Here is a 23,312-nt window from a genome sequence, read left to right as displayed (position 1 = left end):
CTGATAAATCTCCCCAACAACCATCTTGAACCAGGGCCTCAAAGCCCTCTCACCTCTCCATCGGCCAGGTGTTCGGCTCCCGCAGAAACTGCCAATCAAAGCTCAAAAGAAAAATTGGCCAAGGTACAGGAGGCATTTATCGCTCTATGCCCGAGGCTGCCCGAGGTGAAAACCTTTCCCCATGCATCCAACCTCTTGCTCTGTCCAGAGGCAGACAAGGAATTGTGAATCTTCACGGGGTGGCAGTCGCAGCCCGAACAACCAAGCTCTCAGAGAAGGCATGGGTGTTGGGAAAGATTTCTCTTTTGGCAAATTTTCCTCCACAGTTCTATGGACCACCAAACTTTTTTTTTGTTTGTTTCTGAACCTGTCCTGACTTTACAGGGAAGTGAAGTTTTCCCCTGACCTTTTGTTATGGGGAAACTGATCAGTCCTTTGGACTATCAATATTAGGAAACGATGTTTCCCTTTTGACTTTTACACTTTTGTAACTTTTTACATTGCACACAGCATCTTACAATGCAGTACAATGGGGATACTTTTGTATCACCCTATTAAATTTGGAATGATTTCGGGATACTTTTATATGTGCCCAAAGACAAGCTGGTGGCAGCAATTATATTTCTACCGTTGTTTTATTTCTAGTGTGCACATTCGCGTATGGCTACTAAACGTGGCTAGTGCCCTAAAATGTCCACGCCACAATATTTTTCGATTGTTCTTTGGCCATAATGTGGTTTTGCCTTCTTCCTGCCTTGCCAGGACAGGATATGCCATAAAAGGTCAAGCACTTGCCCGGGAAAGCTGCCTCTTTCGCGGGCTTGTGAGGTCTTTTTGTGTGAGGCTCAGGAAGTGGGCAGGACTGTCTGGTCTCAGTACACATCCTTGGTATAAGTGAATTTAGGTGTGGAGCATGAATGCAAAAAATAGGTGTCCTTGATTGGGCAATTACTGGCTGTTTGAATGGTGCAGATCCTTACCATTGGTGGGCTTGGCCTTGCTTCCAGGCTTGATTTTGGATAAGAAGAGGACTCCTGCAGCTATTTCTGGAGATTAGCGCTGGAGCCAAGAATTTCTCATAGAAGAACAGCTGGCTGATAGCCGAAGAAGACTCCAGAAGAGGCCCAGCATCCCTTCCTCCATCTGGCCTGGTGAAGCCCTCTGCGACTTACCTGTTCTGCGAAAGTCCTGTGCGGTGCTTCAACCACTAGAATACTGGGGCCAACAAATCGCGACGTGTTGGCGGATTCAGTCATCCTGAGCCTGCGGAAGTGTCCCTGGACTACTCAATGGACTGACCGGCTATCCAGTAGTCTACCTCGCTAGAACTGTTGCTGTTCCGCTTTTGCACCCTGAACTTTGGTGCTCACCAGCTTGTCGTATAAGTCACTATCCTGACGAATTTCACCCTCATGGCTTCAAGTGATCCTACGCTGGAAGGACCTCTACAACCGTGACTGTAAGGACACCTGCTGCTTGTCTGCTTATGGTGGCCATTGCTAGAACTCATCTTCCCCCATCCTGTTAATGTTCTGAAGAGGTCTGCATCAGTGCTTTCTGCATTTCTCCACTGCCAAGGTTTGCACTCTGCTCCTGGACCCAACCGAATAAATCTTTTCACCCGGAGCTCCTGGGCAAGTCTCACCGGAACAAACAGTGTGAAATCCAACCTTTAGCAAATACAGTTGACACATCTAGTCATCTGGGAAAATTATGGAGTCAGGGGTGGCAGGGTATTAAGTAAACGCAAAGCATTTGTCTCTCCACTCTCCTCCATAGGATAACACTGAGAACAAGTCTCTTTGTATCCTTCCATTCCACTGCTTTTTGGTCATCGCACCCGAGCTGTGCAGCCGACCGATAAACACATTTTACTTACCTAGTGACTTTGATGCATCTATTCTTTTGAATAATCGCCAACACAAGTTACCTACCTGCATCAGATACATTCTGGGGAGCAACATTGTGACTTTTGGACACAAGGCCCACTCTTCTTAGAAATTGCGAGTGCTGAAGCCAGGGAATATCACTTGTCACTGGGTTCAATCTTATAACATCACTTTCCTTACCTCATTTGTTGAGTTAAGTAATTGAATGCATTGTAAGAGCCTATGGTGACTGTAAGACATGCATTACTCACCGTAATAACATTTCTAATGATTGTATCTGCTTAGATTCACATGCTGTGCATACAATCCGGCATCTAGTGGAAATCGTGAAGTATTGCATCTTTCTTTCAAAGATCAAAAGGGACGTCGACATGGGAGTGATTGTAACACTATCCCTAACGTGTCGTGTAGTGTACCCAAAATCCAACCAGTTGTTTTTTTCTGCGGTGAGGGAGCCTTATAGAGTGTGTGAGCGAGAAAAGGTGTAAGAAACCTATGTTCCTTCTACTCCACAAGGTTAGGAAGGGTGGGTACATGTGAATCTAAGCAGATACTATCAACAGAAATGCTATTACGGTGAGTAATGCATGTCTTCTGATGCTTGTGAATCTGCTCAGAATCACATGCTGTTAATAGACTAGCAAGCCGTACCCAGAGATGGGGGTGGGATGTGTGAAGGAACAGTAGCAAAGAGATGTCTTAGCACTGCTTGTCCCACCTGAGAATCAGACCTAGAGTGTGTATCCAGGCAGTAGTGTTGTGTAAAGGTATGTACAGAACTCCAGAACTCGCGGTTGCTGCTTTGCAAATGGAATCTAGAGGAACATTTGCAGTGAATGCTATGGTAGCCCCATGTGCTCCGAGTAGAGTGTGCTCTAGGCGTGAAGGGTAGATCTCTCTTGGCAAGAGTAACGCATGTGATGCATTTTACGATCCACTTAGAAATAGCTGATTTAGAGACTGGGTTCCCTTCTCTGCCAGCTGCCACAGACCAAGAACTGGTTGTTTTCCTTAGTGGCTTTGTCTTTTCCAGATAGTAGATAATCGCTCTCCTTGCATCCAGTGTGTGGAAGCTTCTTACTGCCACGTTAATGGGGTTCTGGAAAAAGGTGGTTAGTTCTATGGACTGGTTTACGTGGAACTTTGTGATAAATTTGGGCACAAAGAGAGGGTGTGTGCGGAAAAAACCACCTTGTCTTTGTGAATCGTAACAAATGGGTCCTGAACTGAAAGGGCCTGCATTTCACTAACTCCTTATAGAAGTGATGGCCGCCAGAAAGGCATTCTTGTAGGCGAGTGCTTTGTGGCTAGCCTTCTATATGGGTTCAAAGGAAGGTCCCATTAGTCTGTAAGAACAACATTCAGGTCCTACACGGGAGCTGGGTTGGAAATAGGGTGATGAAGTCTTTTACCCCCTCCATAAAGGCTTTAATTACAGGAATTTTCCACCATGAGACCTTGCTCTGTGACGTGTTGTACGCGCGGCTAGGTGGACTTTAAGAGAACTGAAAACCAGTCCTGAATCTAACAGGTGGGTTAGGTAAAGGACAATATCTTTAGGTGAGCGATCAATAGGACTGACACCCTTGATATTACACCAGATAACAAAGTGCTTCCATTTGCTGGAGTAGCAATGTCAGGTGGTAGGTTTCTGTGCCTCTCTGAGTATGTCCGTGCATCTCTGAGGGAGCTGAAGGTGCTCCAACTCTATGACCTCAGGAGTCAGGCTGCTAAGTTGAGAGTTTGAGGGCATGGGTGTAGTGTCTCTCCCTGATCCTGCGACAGCATTTTGTATGGGCACGGAAGCTTCCTGGGAGGGGAGACCGTCAATGCCACGAGATAAGAGAACCAAGGTTGGCGGCCCCACATAGGGGTCACCTAGGATCATCGTGACTGGTTCTTTGTACATCTTGTGCACTATCCTGTTGAGCAGGGGAATCTGGGGGTATCGGGGGGTGGGTGGGGTTGGAGCATAAACAAATCTCCCGGACCATGTTATCCAAAGACTGTTCCCCTTGGAGCAGTTCTGTGGGTACCTGGACGCGTAATCTGGGCATTGGGCGTTCTCCAGAGTGGCAAACAAGTCAACCTCTGGGAAGCACCATTCTGCGAACACGCAGAGTGAAATGTCCTCTAGTAGCCGCCTATCGTACTCTATGGGTAGGGGGACGTTTCTGCTGAGTACGTCCACCAGAAGATTGCATTCTCCTGGAACATGTTGTGAAAGGAGGAACATTTTGTGTTTGAGTGCCCACTTCCAAATATTTTGGGACAGTTTGGAAAGCCCTAGAGAGTGAGTGCCCCCTTGTTTGTTTAAGTAGTACATGGCTGTAGTACTGTCTGTGAGGACTAGAACTGTTTTCCCCTGGAGGTGTGTTTGAAAGGCCGTTAGAGCCTTGAACACTGCTAGTAGTTCCAACAAGTTGATGTGAATGGATGCTGCTGCTGAAGACCACACGCGGTCACCGTATGTTGAAGGAGGTGAGCTCCCCACCCCGTCAGAGATGTGTCCGTGGTGAGTGGCTTCTACTGCGGGGGTGGGGGAAGGTTTTCCCCTGCAGAAGGTTTTCCCTTGACCACTACTGCAGAGACTGAACGAGGGCTGCCGAGACAACCACTAGATCGTCCCATTGGCTGCTGGCCTGCCATCACTAGCTCGAAAGGCAATCTTGCATGGGGCCCATGCGCAGGCGAGCGTCAGGAACTAGGTAGATGCAGGAAGCTGTCATCCCCATCAGTCGCTTGGCTTTGCGTAAGGTTATTTGCTGACTGGCTACATAGTGAGGGATCTGGAACAGCATGTTTTGGACCCTCTCGTTTGAGGGGAAAACAAGCCTGTCTTCTGTCTGAATTAGAGCCCCCAGAAACTGTTTGACTTGGCTGGGGGTTATACTGGATTTTTCTGTTGATAGAGGATCCTAGGTTGAAGAGGAGATCAACTGCCCTCTGGGTATTTTTGTTTGGCATGTTCTGTACAAATCCCCTGTTATGAACCAGTCATCGAGGTAAGGATAGACTGGGATGGACTGCCTGCGCATGTGAGCCGCTACTACCGCCAGCACCTTTGTGAACATCCTTGGGGCTGAGGCAATGCCGAAGGGGAGAACCTTGAACTGATAGCGGGTGTCCTCTATCATGAGCCTGAGGTACTTTCTGTGTACTGGCAACATTGAAATATGAAAGTATGCATCTTTCATGCCCAATGTGGCCAAACAATCCCCCGCTGTAGCAGTAGGATTACGTCCTGAAGTGTTGTCATCCAGAACTTTTCAGGTTTGACATACTTGTTTGCATGGCGCAGGTCTAAAACAGGGTGCATGGTGAGATCCTTTTTGGGTACACTGAATAAATACCCTTGTTTACCTGGAGAAGGGGGACGACTTTGATGGTGCCCTTTTCCAGCAGGACCTGAACTTCTTCCAGCAGGATGTGCAAGTGTTCTGGCGACAGGTGTCTGCTTCTCGGTGGGTGCCCACTGAACTGAAGTGATCCCCTCCCAGGCGTGGATGAATGAAGGCAAACGACCCCCGACCGGGGAAGCATGGGAGGGGACCTGAACCGGCGAGTCACTATGAGGTGGAGGCCGGGGAGACTCTAGGAGTAGAGTTTCTGCCTCTATCCTTGCCCCTCCAAAGCCTCCTTGTTGGTATTGGAAGTTACCAGAGGATCGTTGACCGAGGACCATTAATTATTTCCTAAGCCGTATTGCCCCTGGGGCGAGCGGGAGAAGTATTGGCCACGAAAGGACCAGCGTGAGTTGGAGCCTCCAAGCTGGTGAAAGGGCCTAGCTGTGATCTGGCTAAGTGATTTTAGGTTTTCGTGTTCTTTCTCCGGCATCTCTAGGGCGTCAACCGCCTTCCCTAAAAGGTTTGAATCCTTCACTGGCTTATTAATCAGAGAGGCCCGGGTTTCGGGTTTAAACCCAGAATTTAAGCAGGCATGTCTTTTAAGCAGGGTACCCTGTGCGAGGGCGCCTCCAGCAGTTTCAACTGAGTCCAGAGTGTTCTTCAGTATGTTTTGAGTTACTTGTTTGCCTTCAGCCACGACCGCCAGCAGGCGTGATTGGGCGGGCTATGGAACGTCCTGAAGAGCATCCTGCACTAGGCCCCACTGGACATCACTAACTTGCCAGTAGCGTGGTGTTATTTGCGATCCTTGTGGAGTAGGCCGCTGAGGCGGTGACCCGCTTGCTCAGGGCGTAAAGCGCCTTGCAGTCTTTGTCCGGAGGGGATTCTGCTGAGGACAGAGGTACCCTTCTCTTTTCCGAGTGGTCGTAATGACAAAGGAGTCTGGTGTGGCATGACCCCTGATGTAGAGGGGGTCTGAGGGCGATGGGCGAAATAATTTCCCCACTCGGGGGTTAAATGCCCGAGTGAATGACGGGGATAGCAATGAAGGGGCCAGGCGCTTCTTTATAGAATTCAGTAAAGTGATAGCTTGGCTAGTTGGAGCCTTCTCCTTGAGGATATCCCCCACAAAGTCTGAGTCTGGAGCGGCTTCGTGCATTGCAATTTTAAAATGGTCAGCTGCTCTTTTTAAAATGGAATTGAACAACACCTGGTTGTCCACAGGTGACGACTCTCTTTGTGGAGGGGCAACAGGGGGATCCAGACAGATGGTGTCTGGGTCGACAGTATGTGTCGGTGTAAGCCAAGTGCCCTGATCCTCCATCTCGTACGAGTCTTGGTCCTGATCAGCTGGGTCCTGGTCAAAAGGGTTGCCCTCTTCATAAGACTACTCCTGGTGTCCCTGTGCAGAGGTGGGGAGCCTCTGCAATTTGGAGGGGATGGGGCAAGAGTCCACTACCCTAGGTCTCTTGGGTTCAATATACCGGTCTGAAGAGTCAATGAACTGGGACATTTTGTCCATGTATTGCTCAAATCTTTCCCTACTGCATAGAGAAGAAGCTGAATGGTCAGGAGGAGGAAAGAGTTCCTCAAAAGTGGGAGACTTTCCTAATAAGGCCTTAGAGAGGGGCTGTGGGCTTCAGAATGGTCCTCTCGACGAGAGGGGGTGCCCTTGAACTCCTTGGTCGCCAAAATTATCTCCAAAAGGCTTTTGCAAAGTTTTGACGGCTGTATAGGGGGTTTTGATGTGCCTGAAGGAGATTTTTTTTTAGAGGGAACGCCCATTCAAGGTGGCTGCCTAGTCTCATGCCTCAAATGTGGTTATGTGGAGGGCGAACCACGAGTTACGCAGGGGACGTTGAAAACTTCGACGGACCTGCAGACTTTAAGCGCCTCTTTGACATCGCCGTCTAAAAGGCCTTAGGGGTTGTGTGCCTTTGTACATGTGGTGCGTGGCTGCCCTTGTTGCCGGGGTATGACTTCCCCATTACAACGCTGATGGCCTATCAGGGCCGGGTACGGGCATCTGAGACCACACAGGGTCCACTGAGAGGTCGATGTCTTCCAAATCGGAGCCATGGCTGCCGACAGATTCCTCGTCCGAAGCGACGCCACTGATGGGGGGGCGGGGAGGGTAATGGGGAAAAGGCCTTCGGCCTGCATATCATAGGCCACCCACCATTTAGTCCTCCTGTCTCAATGTTTTCGGTCACAGGCCATGCATGAGCGCTCGTCATGGTCGCGAGGAAGCCACTGATTGCATCAGCGATGGGTGTCCTTCCAAGGAATCTTGCCATTACACGACGGGCAGAATTTAAAAGGAGTCCTGTCCATAGCAGAGGGTAGCGGCAGACAGACCAAGAAGAGAAAGAGAGGTGAAGGAAATACATTCTCAGAGAGGAATAAAACCCAGGGCTCAACTCTCCCTACTTTAAGGGTCTGTCCGGAGGGCCAAGGCCATGCGGTTGTCAGTCGTCGGGCAGTTGAACAGTCGCCGAACAGATGTAGATGTCAGCAGGAAACCCACGAAGGAGTTGAAGTAACTAGACGACCATAGGCCATGGGAATACACTTTAGCAATATAAACTTTTACGTGCTCTGCATAAGCGGCCAACTAGGTTGGCAGAAAAAAAACAATCTGGTGGGACCTCGACGCGTGGTGGATTTTGGGTACACTTTTTGGGTATGGTAGGAGTGTTGTATGAGAGATGGAAAGGGTGATATGAGCACAGATAGTTAAAAATTGTTTGGACTGGGGTGTGCTTCTCTAATGAGAGAGGGTAGCAAACAACATATCCCAATTGAAAAATTATTTTTGTGATATGAATAATTGTTGAAAAAATGGTTTACCACAGAACATTGCAGTTGTACAGTAGAATTGAGTTCTAATGTGAGATGTCTGTTTTAGAATTGTTTATAAATAATCTATATTATTGTAGATGGAACAAAAAATGTATTGAAATATTTTATATAAAGAATGAATAAATTACTATTTTTGATACAAATCTGAATCGTATGTGATAACTTAATGACTGTTAATTACATACAAAAGGGGCAAACCCGAATGGTCTTGGGGAAGCAAGCAACCCAGTGAATGTATTATATTGTATTGTTTTGTAGAGGGCTGTTCACAAGAGGTCCACATAAATATTTCCTCTAGTCTCTCTGGAGTTTGTTAGGATTTTGGGTACACTACATGTCACGTTAGGGATAGTGTTACAGTCACGCCCATATCGACATCCCTTTCCATCTTCGAAAGAAAGATGCAATACTCCATGATTTCCACTAGATGTCGGACTATATGCACAGCATGTGATTCTAAGCATATTCATATGCATCAGAAATGTGTTTATGGAGTGCTGTGTGATATTGTCACCTGCTTGATTCATTTTTTAGTGTGCGTTAGTGGCCTAGAATAAATACTGTATTTTTATACATTCCTGTCTAAATTGAATTATTGTGTGCTTCACTGTGTGGACTCATTGAGGACCCCTGACCCCGCTCTCACTCTCCCGAGAATAGTCTTGACTGCTCTCCATTGCTACCTTAATTGGGTTTTGGCTAACTTTTCAGAGTTCCCCTGCTCATTATAACTCGAGTGGCCTCCTAAAATCTGTCCACCACGTCAGATTATATAAATCCATCTTAACAGTGGGTGGCAAGAAAAGCAGTGTTTCCTTGCCAAGTCCCAATCAATTGCTGAGACGGAGGAAGGTTTTTCCCAGGCTTCCAGCACTAGGGCCTCAACTACCAGGTTAAAAGGCAATAAGGTTTCCTATCTTGGACCTTCATCTATGATGTCCCCAAGTTCAAATTGAACCTTCAGCTTGAAAGGGGTGGACAACCCTAGGGTGTCACCGCCTTGGCCATCAGGCATTGCAATGAGGTCTGAGCCTTCCTGGGAGTAGATACCAGTAAGATGTCCAACTCCAGAGACTTATCCAGACGACTGTCCTAAAGGTCAGAAGCCAGTTCAATCTTTGCCAATGGGGATGTAATCACCCCCTCCTGATCTAAGATTTCACTCGGCTGTGACATAAATGCCCTCATCGGGAGCGGGGACACTCGAGCAAATCCGTGCCTATGATGCAGAGGTCGAGGGGGGTGGGTCTGTGCAGTGTTCGATGCCCAATGGCGGAGCGTGCCAGGGTAGGGATGGGTCTTGGTCCATATGAGCCGGTGCTGAGCCCTTAGGCGTGCAGTCGCAGTCCTTCAATGTGTCCCTGCCGCTTGTTCAAGTGCAGTGGACCCAGGTGGTTCCATCAGCACCAAGGCCAAAATCACCAGGGCTTTGGTGAAATTGTCTAGAATATTCAACCGGAAGGCATCCCATTCCTCCATGGTGGAGGATTGGGTGGGAAATTGTACCTGCAGAGCCACTTTCAGAGATTTCCTGGAGTGATGACTCCTCTTCTGTGAAGAGTAAGAAGAAGGGTGTTGAAAGGAACTGCTTGGGGAACAAGACCTTGTGCAGTGCTGCTTCTTAGTTTGCGTTGTAGATCGGTCTGCCGACCTCCACTTCATGACCCGTGACTTCAAAAGAGATGTCCCTTCACATTTCTCCATGTGGAGCAAGGTAAAAATTCTGCAGCCTGCTCCTGGAGGGATGCATCGACTGATATGACTCACAGTTGTTTTCATTCCCTAGGCAGTATACACCGATCCAGTGAGGGAGTAGTCATTTAGCAAACCTTTGCAAACCTTCAGAGAAGCAGTGTTCCTTAAGAGAACAGAGTGCGCAGAAAAAAGGAACCGCGGTCATGCGATGAGGTGCTTTGATATATACTAGCCACAATGTTTGTCTGGTATAGGTGCATAGTGGCGTTGAGAGGAGCAGTGCAGTGCTTCCTGGGAGCTGAACGTTTCTGAAGATCAGAAGTAATAGGAACAGAATATCATACATGAGGAATCCTGTAAAAAAGGAATACACATTAGACTTTTTAGTATTAGGACTATTAAAGCAAATACAAATATCTTCCATGTCTACTCATTGCTAAAAATAAATTGTGTACTTACATTGTGAACGTATTGAAATTCGATCTGATCACCAATATCTCTTAAATTAATATCACATAAATAGAACTCCTGTTTCTATGGAGGGTGCTGAACCAGAAGTAATTATACATATTGCCTCTAAAAATAACAGGCAATTACTACATATATTTTCATGGTTTACAACAGTGAAACAAACTGAAACATTAGACAGCATTTTTTCACAACAAGTTGATTTGCTGGTGAAAGAGAAAAGGGAGTGGCCAACAGATCTTTGCATTCACCTAATAGTTCATCATTCACTTACTTCCGGGCCAGGTATCCTCTGCAAACCGCCTGGAAGAAGATAATAACATCTGTAATCTTCAGATCCCGTTCTTCTTCCAAATGTGCCAGGACTCCGGCTCTAAAAAAGATCTTACTCTGCCCAATTCTGAACAAGTTCGGATCCAGTTCCAAAGCTCGGATCTGCAAACGAAAATACAATTTTAGAAAATGTGAATTGGTCGTAGCATCCCATTAGACTGGCCCTATAAGAATCATTAAGAGCTGGAAGCCAATTAGTTTCTACCCATCTACTACAAGACCATGGATAACTAAGTAGGCTTCAAAGAAAATTGATTTGTGACACTTAGTGAAGCCTTGAAACTTTACCTGTGCCCTCATTCATTACAACTTTGGAGACAGTTTGGAAATTCCAAAAAGTATACTCTGCATTTAGAATGTTTTAATTTCACATTTTCAAACTAGCAGAGGCTGTGTAGCTGGCACACAAAATAGCCCAGGGAATGTATACTTATTTTCATCATGCCCACAGTGCTGTCTTGGGTGGTCGGAAATTAAAATTGTTGGTTAACAAATCGCAGCAGAACAGGCATATTATAGCAACAAAGTGAACACACCCATATGCAACAAGGAAACAGTGCAGGCAGCGGTATATTCGTGTTGTGCAAAGAAGTGAGGGTGTGACTGAGGAATTTAGCAAATAAAGTGACCGTTTTTAAAGATGGGGAGGGGTATCAGAATCCGATGGGTGGTATAACTAGACTACACAGATGCAGCCATACTCTGGGGAACATGCAGCCTATGTTGCATCTAGTTTAGACTAGTTTACCAATTCCAGCATTTTCCATTTAAGGGATGTTAAATCCCTCCCTCACAGCGCACTCAAAAGTGGCATGCAGGTAGAGGTGTGTGGGTGCAGTTGTATTAGGGCCACATGGAGCTGGAGACAGTCTGTGCACTGCTGGACAGCCGATCAGAGAAAAGTGTGTGTGAAGCGGCGTTAGAGTGGCACAGAGCATCTACTTACATGCAATGAAGAGGGCTCACTTCAGAAGGCTGCACCTGTGTCAAACTGGGAATAGCTCATGCAGAAAGCAGCACGCATAACAAGAGCTCATAGGGTACCAGTGCAACGCTATGCTGCAGCTCAAGACATGGCCTACTAATAGCAATTCATAAGAATACTTGAAAACTCCCAGAACATTACAGGATAAAACTGCCTGATCAAGCAACCTTTTTGAAAAATGCAGATGCCTGGGAGGATTTTTATGAGGAGATCTCTGCCATAGTGGGCAATACTAAGAGTCCTCAGTCTGTGGACAACAACTTCAGGAAGGCAGTCTCTGACCCGACACTGGTGGACATGGAGTGACACTGAATGGCATGAAGAGACCGCAACTATACATGCTGCGAATGGAAAAAAGGGATAAGTACCAATTTCTGAAAGAGGCTCATTAACACCCCTCGGTTGTGCCTGATGATCACACTCCTAGCTCCATAGGAGAAGGGGACACCATGGTCCTTCCTTGAAGCTGAGGCTGGTCAAATTCACCTGAGACGCTCAGACTCAAGGAAGAATAGAGATCCTAATTCACGTAAAGATGTGTCCGTCTCAGCCGTGGGTACTTACCTCGATCTAGCAGAGCGGTAGGCTGGCACACAAGAGGAATGGCCTAGAGAGGAGCAAGTGAGTTATCAGCCTAGACTCCCACGCTAGCGGAGTACCTAACAATGCAGCTTTGCAAACCCTTAAGGAAGGGTCTCATGGTAGAATGGCCAGGCTAGACATCAACAGAAAGTAGCAGGGATGCCATAGCTAGGCCGAAACATGCTCACCTTCATGGCCAAGGCTATTGTTAGGAAGAATGGTCTTTTTGCTGCTTTCAGCCCATAGACTTCTCTGGCGCAGCCTTTCTTTTTGCTGAACTGACTTTTTTTTTTAAATCAAGTTTTATTAGCATTTAGGTTATAACATCACATAAATCCAATCATAACATACCCTTCCATTTCAATTATAACATTTCCCCTCTCCCAATTTAGCCATGGACCTTTCATTTGTTGTCACTTCATATGTCGGTCACAGTATATTTCTCTTCTTTTCCTGGTCAGAGTAGTCTTACTGTGTACGCTAGAACCTTAGGCCCATACACCTCCACATTTCAACATTCAGCACAGGCGACATGTTCCTCGAGCACAGTATCCCCTCCAATCATGCGAGCCACCAAGCCCCTTCGTCCAACATTCTTCGGTCATTTCAAGCGGGCCGTCCATTTTTTTCAAAGTAGGGTAGCCATATTCCCTCAATGTTTGACCTGGATTAGTCTATGAGATGAGTTAGGAACTCCATATCGTAAATTGCGCGAACTTTGGTGATCCACTCTTTTTCCCCTTGCATTCGGGGGCTTTTCCATCTTTGGGCCAGGCAGCACCTAGCCACCACCAACATAACCTGAAACAAATGACCTTGTGCCGCACTGTTGTCTCCTCTCACATCCACCCCGAAAAGTAGGAGCCATGGGCATAGGGACCTCCTTATCCCGTCCACCCCTTTTATCCAGGACAGGACCTCTTCCCAGTATATCTGGATCATCCGCATTTCCACCACATATGTACATAGTCCCCCTTTTCAGTGTGACACTTCCAACAATGTGAGTCATATGTCTCCCTCATCTGTGCTATCCTCTGCGGAGGGTAGTACCATCTGTGCAGCAATTTCAGAGCTTGAGGAAGTTATTGAGCGAGACAGAAGAGTGATTGGCCCGCCTGCACATGATGGACCACCTCCTATCATCAATATCCTCATCTAGATCTTTTCGCCATTGCACCTGTGCGGACAAAGGATCCCTCGGGGTCGCTAAGAGCAAGAGTTTGTAGAGTCTAGAGATCATTCCCTTGGAACCCTTATGTGAAATCAAAAGTTTTTCAAAATCTGTCAGCTCCCTCCTGAGAGTGTCCCCCCCATCTATCTTTGGTAAGGGCCCTCCTTAAATTGCAGGTATCGAAAGGGTGAGATATTACCGAAGCCCAAGGCTTCCTCCAACTCCTTTAGTGACATGAAAGTCCCCCCGCCACCCACAGCTGTCCCACCCTACTGAGGCCAGCCTCATACCACCGTTGGAACGCCAGTGGTTCCTCTATCCTGTCCCTAAGCAGGGGAGCCCAGATGAAGCTCTTAGGCGAGGGCCATGTGGTGAGCCACCTATAGTCACCCCCCCTACTTCCACACGGACCACAGAACGCCCAGCATCAGGTGTCACAGCACCCTCCCTGGGATGTGCGCCTTGAGGACCCATTGCCATTCATCCAACGTGACCGGGGCCAGGACCCCATTGTCCATTGCCACCCATTGTTTCTCAGACTCCGGTGTGAAATGGTCTACTAAAATTCTCAACGGAGACGCTTTATAGTACGTCTTCAGGTCCGGGACTCCCACTCCACCTTCGCCCTTTTGCCTCGTCAGTACCTCATAGGAGATTCAATGCTTCTTACCTGCCCAGAGATATCTCAAAAGGACCCGCTTGACTACCAAAAATGGCTTAGGTACCAACGTCGGGAGCATTTAGAACAGGAATAAGAATATGGGGAGGATTACCATTTTCACTAAGTTGAGGCGCGCCATCCATGAGAGTCCCAACCCTGCACATCGCTCAATATCTTGTTTCACCGCTGTCCAGAGAGGGTGGAAGTTGTTAGCAAAGAGGTCTCCTGAGTCCTGAGTCACTTGTATTCCAAGATAGCAAACCTGTCCCTCCGTAGACTAAACGGGAGTCCTTCTACATATTTCCCTTCAATGTCTGGCAGATTCCCTGCCACAAACGCCGCAGATTTCCCCAAATTAACCTTAAAGCCCGACAGGTTGCCATACTGCTCTAAACTCTGCAGCACACGTGGTACCGACAGGGACGGCTTGCTGATATAAAGTAACGCATCGTCTACGAACAGGCTGATCTTACAATGTAGGTCTCCCACCCGCACCACACTTATTCCCCCATCACTCCGAATGGAAGCAGCCCATGTTCCCATCACCAGCGCATATATGAGCGGGGATAGGGGGCAACCTTGCCTCGTGCCGCTTACCAGGGGGAAACAACCCTGATTCATTACCGTTCACCACCACCACCCTTGCTGGGGGGCTGGAGTACAAGGCCGAAATCCAGCCCAACCACCTCGGGTCCATCCCCAGAGATGTGAAAACTTCCCCCATGAAGGCCCAGCTCACTCTGTCGAAGGCCTTTTCGGCATCCAGGGACAACAGAAGGGCCCCTTCCTCCCAAACAGACCTCAAGCTCAGCACATGGATGGTCTTTCGCAAGCTGTCTGACCCCGGTCTAACAAAAATCCCACCTGATCCGGATGGATCAGCCAGGGGAGGTATATCTCCAGATGGGTTGCCAGGATTCTGGCAAATATCTTTGCGTTGACATTTAGGAGGGAGATGGGCCTATATGAACCATACTCTGTGGGGTCCTTCCCTGCCTTAGGTATCACAGCAATCAGGGCCTGGAGGAATGTTGGTGGTATTGTGTCCTGCCTCCTGATTTGGTTAAACAACTTGGCCATCGGTTTAATCAAGATGGACTCGGTTTGTTTGAAGAAGTCAGCCGTGTAGCCGGCCATGTAGCTGTCCTCAACCTTCTAATAGCCTCTTTCACTTCCTCCTCCAATATCTCGTCCAATATCTCTCCCTCAAGAGTCTCCCGTTCCGTGTCCTTTAGTATGGGAAGAGGGTGTTCAACCAGGTGTGTACGGATACCATCTATCGAGACCCCGTCCTGTTTTGCGTAGAGTTCTTTATAGAAATCCGCAAAGTATTCTGCTACCTTTTCCCCCTCTGTATGCCTCCCCCCTCCTTTGTCCCAGATACCTCCCACCCTCCTCTCGATCCTGTGGCCTCTTGTTCTCAGTGCTAATAAGGTCCCCACCTTATCCCCCCCTTTCATAATATCGTTGTTGCGTATATCGCATCTTCTTGACCACTTCCCCAATGAGAACCGTATGCAGGGCCTCTCTTTTCTCCCGTATTTCCCCCAATAGAGCCTCCCGATTCTCACCCAGGTGTGTGAGCCATGCCCGCAGAGCCCTCAGCTCCTCACAAAGTCTGCCCTCGATCAGCATCTTTTCGCGTTTCCTTCGCGATCCTTCCACGATAAGGAGACCCCGAAAGCTGGCCTTTGCCGTTTCCCACACCATCGCCATCTCGGTTTCCCCATTATCATCAGTCTCAAAGTAGGCCTCCATTTCTTTCCTCAGTATTTCTGTAAATACTGGGTCCCTCAATAGGGTATCATTAAAACGCCACCTATAATTTTTCGTGATCCTTGGTAGTCGCCAGTCCACCACCAACAGTTTGTGGTCGACCAAGTGATAGCCTCCGCATTTGGGACTCCAACCTCACCCTCACCCCCTCCCTCCTTCGACACCAGTAGAAGGTCGGTTCTCGTATATGTGTGATGGGGTAGGGGGTATGGGGGGAGGATAGAAAGTATAGACCTCTGGGCCCGGCCAAGACCTACCCATACATCGATCCAATAATGTTCCTGCAAGAGGTCTGATGGCCAGGTTATCCTTCGTAACTTTCACCCCCGCCCTCTTTGCCGACCACCAGTCAAGGGGAGGGTCAGCTACAAGGTTGAAGTCCCCGCCTAGGATCATGGCACCCTCCGCTAAGTCATCCATCACTCTAAACACTCGGCGCAGAAACTTTATCTGTCCTACGTTGGGCGCATAGAGGGTGGCCAGTGTGACCTTTGTCCCGTCCCCCCTACCCTTTCCCCCGCCCCACTCCGCCCTCTCCCGTCCCTCCCTATCGAGGCATCCGCCTCCATCTCCCAGGATAGTTGGGATCGGTGGACGAACCATCAGGGGCTCTTCCCCAGCCCCGGGTTACTTATCTAGCAGGGATCTCTCTCCCTCACTCTAGATCCAACCTTTGCAGTCCGTATGCAGCGAGGGCCTTGGGTGCCACCCCTTCCCCCAGTTTCACCTCTCAAACCGCACTTCCCCGAACAACATCAAAACAAAACCAACGACAGGCATAACCGCTTACTCAATGCCGCGGTGGCCGCAACGGTGCCAGCTCAAACCCAGAAACAGGACAACTGTGGCAATACGTCTGGGCAATACGTCCCCCCTCCCTCGGTCCTCGAGGTCCCCTTGGGGAACTTCGAAGCACACCTTATCATGCATAACATTAATTCAGTATATTTATTTCACTTCAGGTGTCCCCCTCGGTCAGTAGAGTGGGTGCTTGGTTTTCTGAAATTTCCGGGACCCTTTCACCCTGTATTCCCCGCCCGGCCGAGGCCAGGCTGCTTGGACCTCGAGCAGGGTCCAGATCTCTCGTGGGTTGCTCCCCAGAGGGAGCCACCTGGTCACCAGCCAAGTCGCCTGTGACTCTCTGGATGTCCGCCTCAGAAACAAGGTGATGTCTCTCCCCCTGCCATTCAAAAGCCATGTAGAATGGATGCCCCAGCAGTATCTGACCATTTTCTCCTGTAGCCATTTGGTAAGGGTCCCACATGTTTTCCTCATTAGGAGCCTAAGGGCCGAAAGGTCCTGTAAAATGGCCACTCTAGAGTCTCCATACTGTATATCTCAGAGATTCTTTGCCTTCTCCAGTATCCTGGTTTTGTCGCTATAATAGTGTAGCTGTGCCAGCACAGAGCGAGGACCTCTCCCAACCCCCCCTGCCCGATGAACCCGGTCTATCATGACCCCTTCTCCGGTGTCTGCTCCTCCTCTCGCGGTTCTCCATGTCACCCACTTTAAATCTGAGCTCCTCCTCTCGACGCTGGATCCCCATGAATCTCGCCTCCATCTGTGTCTCCAGGAGGGCAGTGGACATTTGATTGTTTTCCACTCTGTCCATCCAGTCTTCTAACATGGTCACATTTGCCGCAAGGTCGGCCAGCTTGGCCTGCATATCAGTTCTCATCCCCTTTATCTCGTCCAGGATCGTCTGTATGTTATTTTGCATGATGCCCATGTCTGGCACCGCCATGGAGGGGTTGGGAGGGAGGAGTGTCCCTCTCCATGCCTCCTGCTTCTTTTCAATGTTTCCACTCCGGTTTCCTGCGTTCTCCATTTATCATAACACAAGTTGCAGGCGAGCACTTTTCTAGCACAAGGTTCGGTGCCCACCCTCCACTCCTTTCTCAGCCCCTTGAAGCACTATAGCGTCGTCCTGTACTACAATCGGGTGGTAGCATCTCTATCAAGCGTTCAGCATTATCAATGCCTGGACCATCCCTATGAGTGTCTTCCAAGATTGCTCCACTATTGTCCTGCTTACTCACTCCTGTTATGGGTGGGCCTGGACCCTCAAGTCCGTGTGGCTCCGGATTCCACTCGGCTCCACATGTAGTCTATCAGGTCCCAGGGCTACGGGGGGGCTGAAGTTAGCTTCCCCCTCCATGTACACCTCCACAGCTCTCGCTTCAACTTGGGGCAAGGTGATCCAAACAGGGAGTTGGTACCTCTAAGGGTAGGGTTCTCTCCAAGGTTGTCCCTCAGAAGGCCTCTCTGGGTAGGGCTTCTCTCATGTCCCAGGTGTGCGTCTCTTCCCCCTGACGCTGGGCAACCACCAGTTGTCCAATCACTAACCTGCAGTTAGAACAAAGGGTACACAAACCTTTGATGCCGCAGCAGGAAGGTGGGGGGCCTTTCCCAACAGCTTACTCACCTCATGCGCATCACTTATCTCGCCTATTCCCCCTACTTCACTTGGTGCCCAGGCACGCTCTCGCTTCGGCCCGGGGGGACCTTCACTTGTCCGTGGACACCGCCCAGTTCCTCAAGGGCCCTTCACAAGACCCCAACAGTCTTTGCTGCAATTTAACTCCCTCCATGCGCTGAACCTTACGCACTAGCTCCCAGGTAGGAGCCCCACGGCCATGCTCCTCAGTGGGCCGTTGTGGCTCTGGTGATCCGTGTGGAACCCCCCCTACGAGGACACTGGGGTGGTGGGGGGGGACGGGTGGACACACCAACACAGACAATCTGGTGTTCCTCTCCCTGGCTATACGGTTTCCAGCAGCAACTCTGTGGAAATTCAACCAGCTCCGAGATGGGTGTCCAGGTGGCTTACTTTGGAGTCGGTTGGTCCCACCAACTCAAGGGGAGAAGTCGTCCTTGCAGGGGCTTCTCTGTCGATGCGAACTTGGTGTTTCGGAACTGCAGCAGGGCTTCACCGGGCAAACCAACAGTCCAGGAGTTGCAGCAGGCGTCCTCTTCAAGTTCTTCTTCGGTTCCTTCATCCAGTGGCCGTCCAAGCCAAAAGACTCACGTTTTATTCAGTTCTCTCGCATTAATTCCAGCCTAGCTGTCAATCACCCAGCAGGGTGGCTGTCCTTGCCAGACAGCCAGCCAATCATCACAGAGTGCATTCGGGTCTCCCAGGAGACTAAGCACAGGGAGTTTCGGGCACCACCCTCACTTCCTGCCTACCCCGGATACCCCGGACCCAAAGGCGGATTTCAACCGTGAATCCTGCCAAAGGCAAAACGAACAATAGGGCCAAACCTGGTTTGGCGCAGAGTAAATCTCAAGAAGGACCTATCCACAAAGAAATGGCAAAAAAAGAAGATTGGGGCCATTTTGACAAAAAATGCACACTTGGGTGCTTTACTGCAGCTGTGAACACAGCCCGCGGTAAATGCACACCATGGTAGTTACAACAAAACCACTGCCACCAGCCAATCAGTGAGGAAAGGGTAACAAAGAATGTTACATGAGAGGCTAGACAAAGGGGATACTAGGTAACCCCTCCAGCACCCTATTGTAAGATGGTGTGTGCTGGGCCTAGAAAGTTACAAAATGTAAGTAAAGTCAATTTCACTTTACTGCTCTTGGAAACAGTAGTGTAACCAAGAGAAGGTATTCAAACCTTTGGGGAATCTGAAAGACTTCCCTGTGCCACTGCACTGAAGGTGTTGTGTGACACAATGTAAAAGATGATGCTATTGGAGTTTGTCAGACTCCATAACCAAAAGAAACAGTGTACAAAATCACATTGAAATACATGAGTGGGAAAAAGGGTCTCACTCTCTCCAGGTTAAAAAAATCAAGACCTCAAATTCCAGCAAAGTTGCTGGGGGTCTCTAACGTGGCGGGAATTAGCACATTTCTGAGAATTCTCCCTTACAGAGCTCAGCAAAAACTTGGGACGGATTCGGTCTCTCAAAGACGCTGCACTGCAAACGAGTCGGAGGTCTCCTGGTATTCACGATCCGCACCTCAAAAAAAAAAAAAAAAAAAAAAAGACCCTGCACCTGCACCTCCACCTCAAGAGATGGCTCAAATTGCAGTTCGTCTCAGAGCTGGTTGGTCCCACCAGCCAAAGGGAAGGGGTCGTCCTCTTCGTAGCTCCTCTGTTGAATGGAAATCAGGGCCAGGACAGCAGTGGTCACTTCACAGTGATGCAAAGGGTCTGCAGGCATCCTCAGCTTCAGTTACTTCAGTTTCCAGTGGTCGACTTGCCTTTCACCTCAGGAACCTCAGCGTTTATTCAGTTTCACCACACACTCCTCTGAAATCTCTCTCAGCAGTTTACAAAAAGGGGCAGGTGGCTGTCCATTCGGGACAGTCGGCACTGGTTCCATTCATGCACTCAGGCAGACAAAGGGCAAGGGAGTAAATAACTCCTCCACTTCCTGCCTGCCCATACACACTGGAGCTTAGGCGGGAACACCCAGGGGTTCCCACCAAAGGCAAAACAGACACACAGGCCTCCTCCTCCCGAACAACCACAATAGAAATGGAAAAAAAAGAAAGAAGCGGTAAACGAATTGCACAATAGTTGGTAGAACACATCCACTGCCACCAGCCATAACTATAGGGTTGTCTATGTGAGTAAAAAGGCACAGGAGCAGAGAGAAGGGGGATTCTAGGTATCCCTTTAGCACTCCACATACAGTGTTGTGTGCTAATCTCTCATAGTATAAAGTTTTAGGAGGGATACAAAGTATTCCTCTATCCCTAAGAACTGTAGGTAGTAAGGATAAAGAATCTCAACAGAGAACCGAAAGGGTTCCCAGCAACACTGCCCAAAAGATGCCTTTAAAGAGATATGAAGGAAGTAGACTCCATAGTAAAGGTAACACACAGAACACAGTTCCAAAAGTCAGAGCAAATAAGAACGAATGAGGGAACGAAACATGCATGAAAATGATCAATCTCCCTAACAGGTGGTTATTCAGGATGGTCTGCTGGCAACTGGAGCCAACCGCAGCAGATGGGTTGCTTTTCCTTTGGCCTTCCCTTACCATCCCAGTCTTCCCAAGAGACGCAAAAGAGGATTTCTGCCCCCGTGCATCCTTCAGACACTCACGTTAAATCAATAACCAGACATCTCTTTGGCAGGTTCTTCAATTCAGAGTCATGTGGTCGCTTCTGTCTGCTTATGCACTTCATTTGCACAGCAAACGGGCATGTCTTTCCCATGGCAACAGTGCCCTCTCCAAGCTCAACACACAGCTAGCCGTTTTTCGTGGCTCTTCTCACCTCAGCTGGCAGAGCCATACTTGGTAGATGCCTCTGGAAAGCCACAGGAGCTACAGGAAAAAGCCTGAAAAGGGCAAGACTACTTCATTTTTGGTGGTGGAGTGGGAGTAGAAATGCAGGGTCTGTAGTATGACACAGGGTGCAAGACAGGAAATACATAGGAACATTTTACTTGTTCCAGACTCTCCTGCAAACTCTGGTCCATTTTCAAGGACAGCTGCAATCATCACAATCATGTAGGTATGTGATGGTATCGAAATTGTAATGGTTTGGGCAACAGTTGGAACGCTTGGAGACAAATTGATTAACCTCTTGTCAGTGTCCTGTCTGAACCGGGGAAACATCTGGCTGTCCTGGTGGAGCAACACTCCACCTGTCCAGAAAGGGCCCCATTTCTAGATGCTCCCTCACTCCTGAGCAATCCTCCAATGACTCTTTGCACTCTCAAGCCTCTCCTATGCTGCGTTGGCAACAGTCGGACCAGACATCTCTCAGTCGGACGGGGTCACTTGCCAACAGGCCACCTATCATGCTAAGGAACAAAACACAGGTATCACCCTGCTCAATTACATGTTTGCTCCCAGAATCCTATGCATACCTTGCTACTATATTTGCTATGAGTTTGGTGACCGCAAGTTGAGTCCAGCACTCTGGTAGTGGCTGCTGACTGAGTTAGGCCAGCCAGGGTGAGGGACTGATCCGTGTGCGGGGCATCCCGGCCGCTTGCATTAATAAAGCAGATTTAAGTAATTAGACAGCGCAAGCCTGATGGTCGCCCCAGCAGGCGTCGCGCTGTCCAATTACTTAATTGTCCTGGGAGGATAGCTCTGTGGCAACGTGCTCACCTTGGAAGCAAGAGGAATGAAGCAACACACTTTCGATCCCCGGGTCCGCGCTTAGAAACCTCTGGGTATTTAAGGGTGTTATAAATATGCAACTAAGACAACAACAAAAAAAGAAAAAAATTATAATAAAAAATCTGTAACAGCGCCTCAATGCCCCCGGGCTGTGTTAGTGCTTTAAATATGCAAATAAATGAAACATGAAATTAAATGAAATTGAGGCAGTGCCTGCAATGCGGCCGCCCGGCCCTGTCCACTCCAAATTATGGGGGCGGGTGGGACAAAAAGGCATGCTACAAAAGTTGAAAAAGCCTTATGTTTTACTTAACTTGCCTGATTTGCTCAATCATATGGGGAAACTGACTTGTGCCTAAGACTGTCAGTATGTGTGCCTGCATACCGCCCAACGTTAGCGTTCCTGTAACTCGGTCCAGCGCAATTTAAGCCGGATCCCAAGTTGCAGTGGCGCTGTGAATTATAATTTTATAATTGTTTTGTTACAATTTGCTTAATACCGAAAAGGTTTCTAAGCACAGACCCGGGATTCAAACCTATGTTGCTCTGCGCCGTCTTGCTTCCAAATCGAGCGTGTTGCCCCTGAGCTATCCTCCCAGCCCTAATCACCATTTATTTTGAGTTCATAGGACTCTATGGGGCTTTTTGACGCTATTACTGCCAGCGGTAATAGCACCAGTGGTAATGGCTCCAAAAATGGGCGGAAAGCTGGAGATTCAGCTCCAGCTCAAAACTGGAGGTATATCTCCAACTTTCCACCCAAACTCGGTATTGGGAGGAGTGGTAATAGCGTTACTGCCTAATTTGTACCGCTCCGCCCAACCCGTGAAGAGGCCCTATGCCTCTATGAATTCCTGTAGCTTTACAATGGCACACATCACCTTACAGTGAAGTGCAATTAGGATACTTTGTATCCTTATATCTTTTTATATAATGGCTTTTTGGTTACTTTTCCAATGTGCCTAGGACAAGTTTGTGGAAGAGGTGATATTTGTACAGTTCTTCGTGTTATTTTACTTGGCTACTAAAAGGTGCTAGCACCGTAAAATGGCCATGCCACAAGGTTTTTCAATTTTTCTTTGGCCTTCTTCCTGTCTTCTCAGGTCAAGAAATGCCATATATGGTGTATAGACTCTATATAAATAAATCATATCATACCATTATATATGCAAATCCCTTTATCCGGGACAAGCTGTGGCTTTCACGGACTAAGAGGCATTGTGTATTTGTGTATGCGCACCAGAGGAAGAGGCTGGGACTCTAGTCCCAATCCACATCTCTGGTACCTCAAGGTCTGTTGCTGGACAGATGTGACCACAGTGGTTATCCATGATGGGATAACCACTGACTGTTTCAATGGTGCAGATCTGTGTGGGCTCATTGTAGCCCTAGACCACGCTCACACCGTCCTAATATTAAGCCTTGACACTCGGCTACCTCAC

At 48.5% G+C, this 23,312-nt stretch overlaps 1 protein-coding gene across 2 annotated transcripts in view; it reads right to left on the bottom strand.

The window, feature by feature from the left end:
* Positions 1-23,312, bottom strand: part of MYH10 (myosin heavy chain 10) — a 1,173,511-nt gene that overhangs the window by 429,339 nt on the left and 720,860 nt on the right. For both annotated transcript variants that reach the window (XM_069654592.1, XM_069654593.1), the window contains exon 21: positions 10,536-10,696. In XM_069654592.1, the coding sequence (XP_069510693.1) occupies positions 10,536-10,696 (161 nt within the window). The remainder of the gene's footprint in view (positions 1-10,535; positions 10,697-23,312) is intronic.

This window comes from Ambystoma mexicanum, chromosome 3q (assembly GCF_040938575.1).
Source record: "Ambystoma mexicanum isolate Mex_15411 chromosome 3q, UKY_AmexF1_1, whole genome shotgun sequence".
In the NCBI taxonomy this organism is placed as follows: Eukaryota; Metazoa; Chordata; class Amphibia; order Caudata; family Ambystomatidae; genus Ambystoma; species Ambystoma mexicanum.
This window is presented reverse-complemented; position numbering and strand designations above follow the sequence as displayed.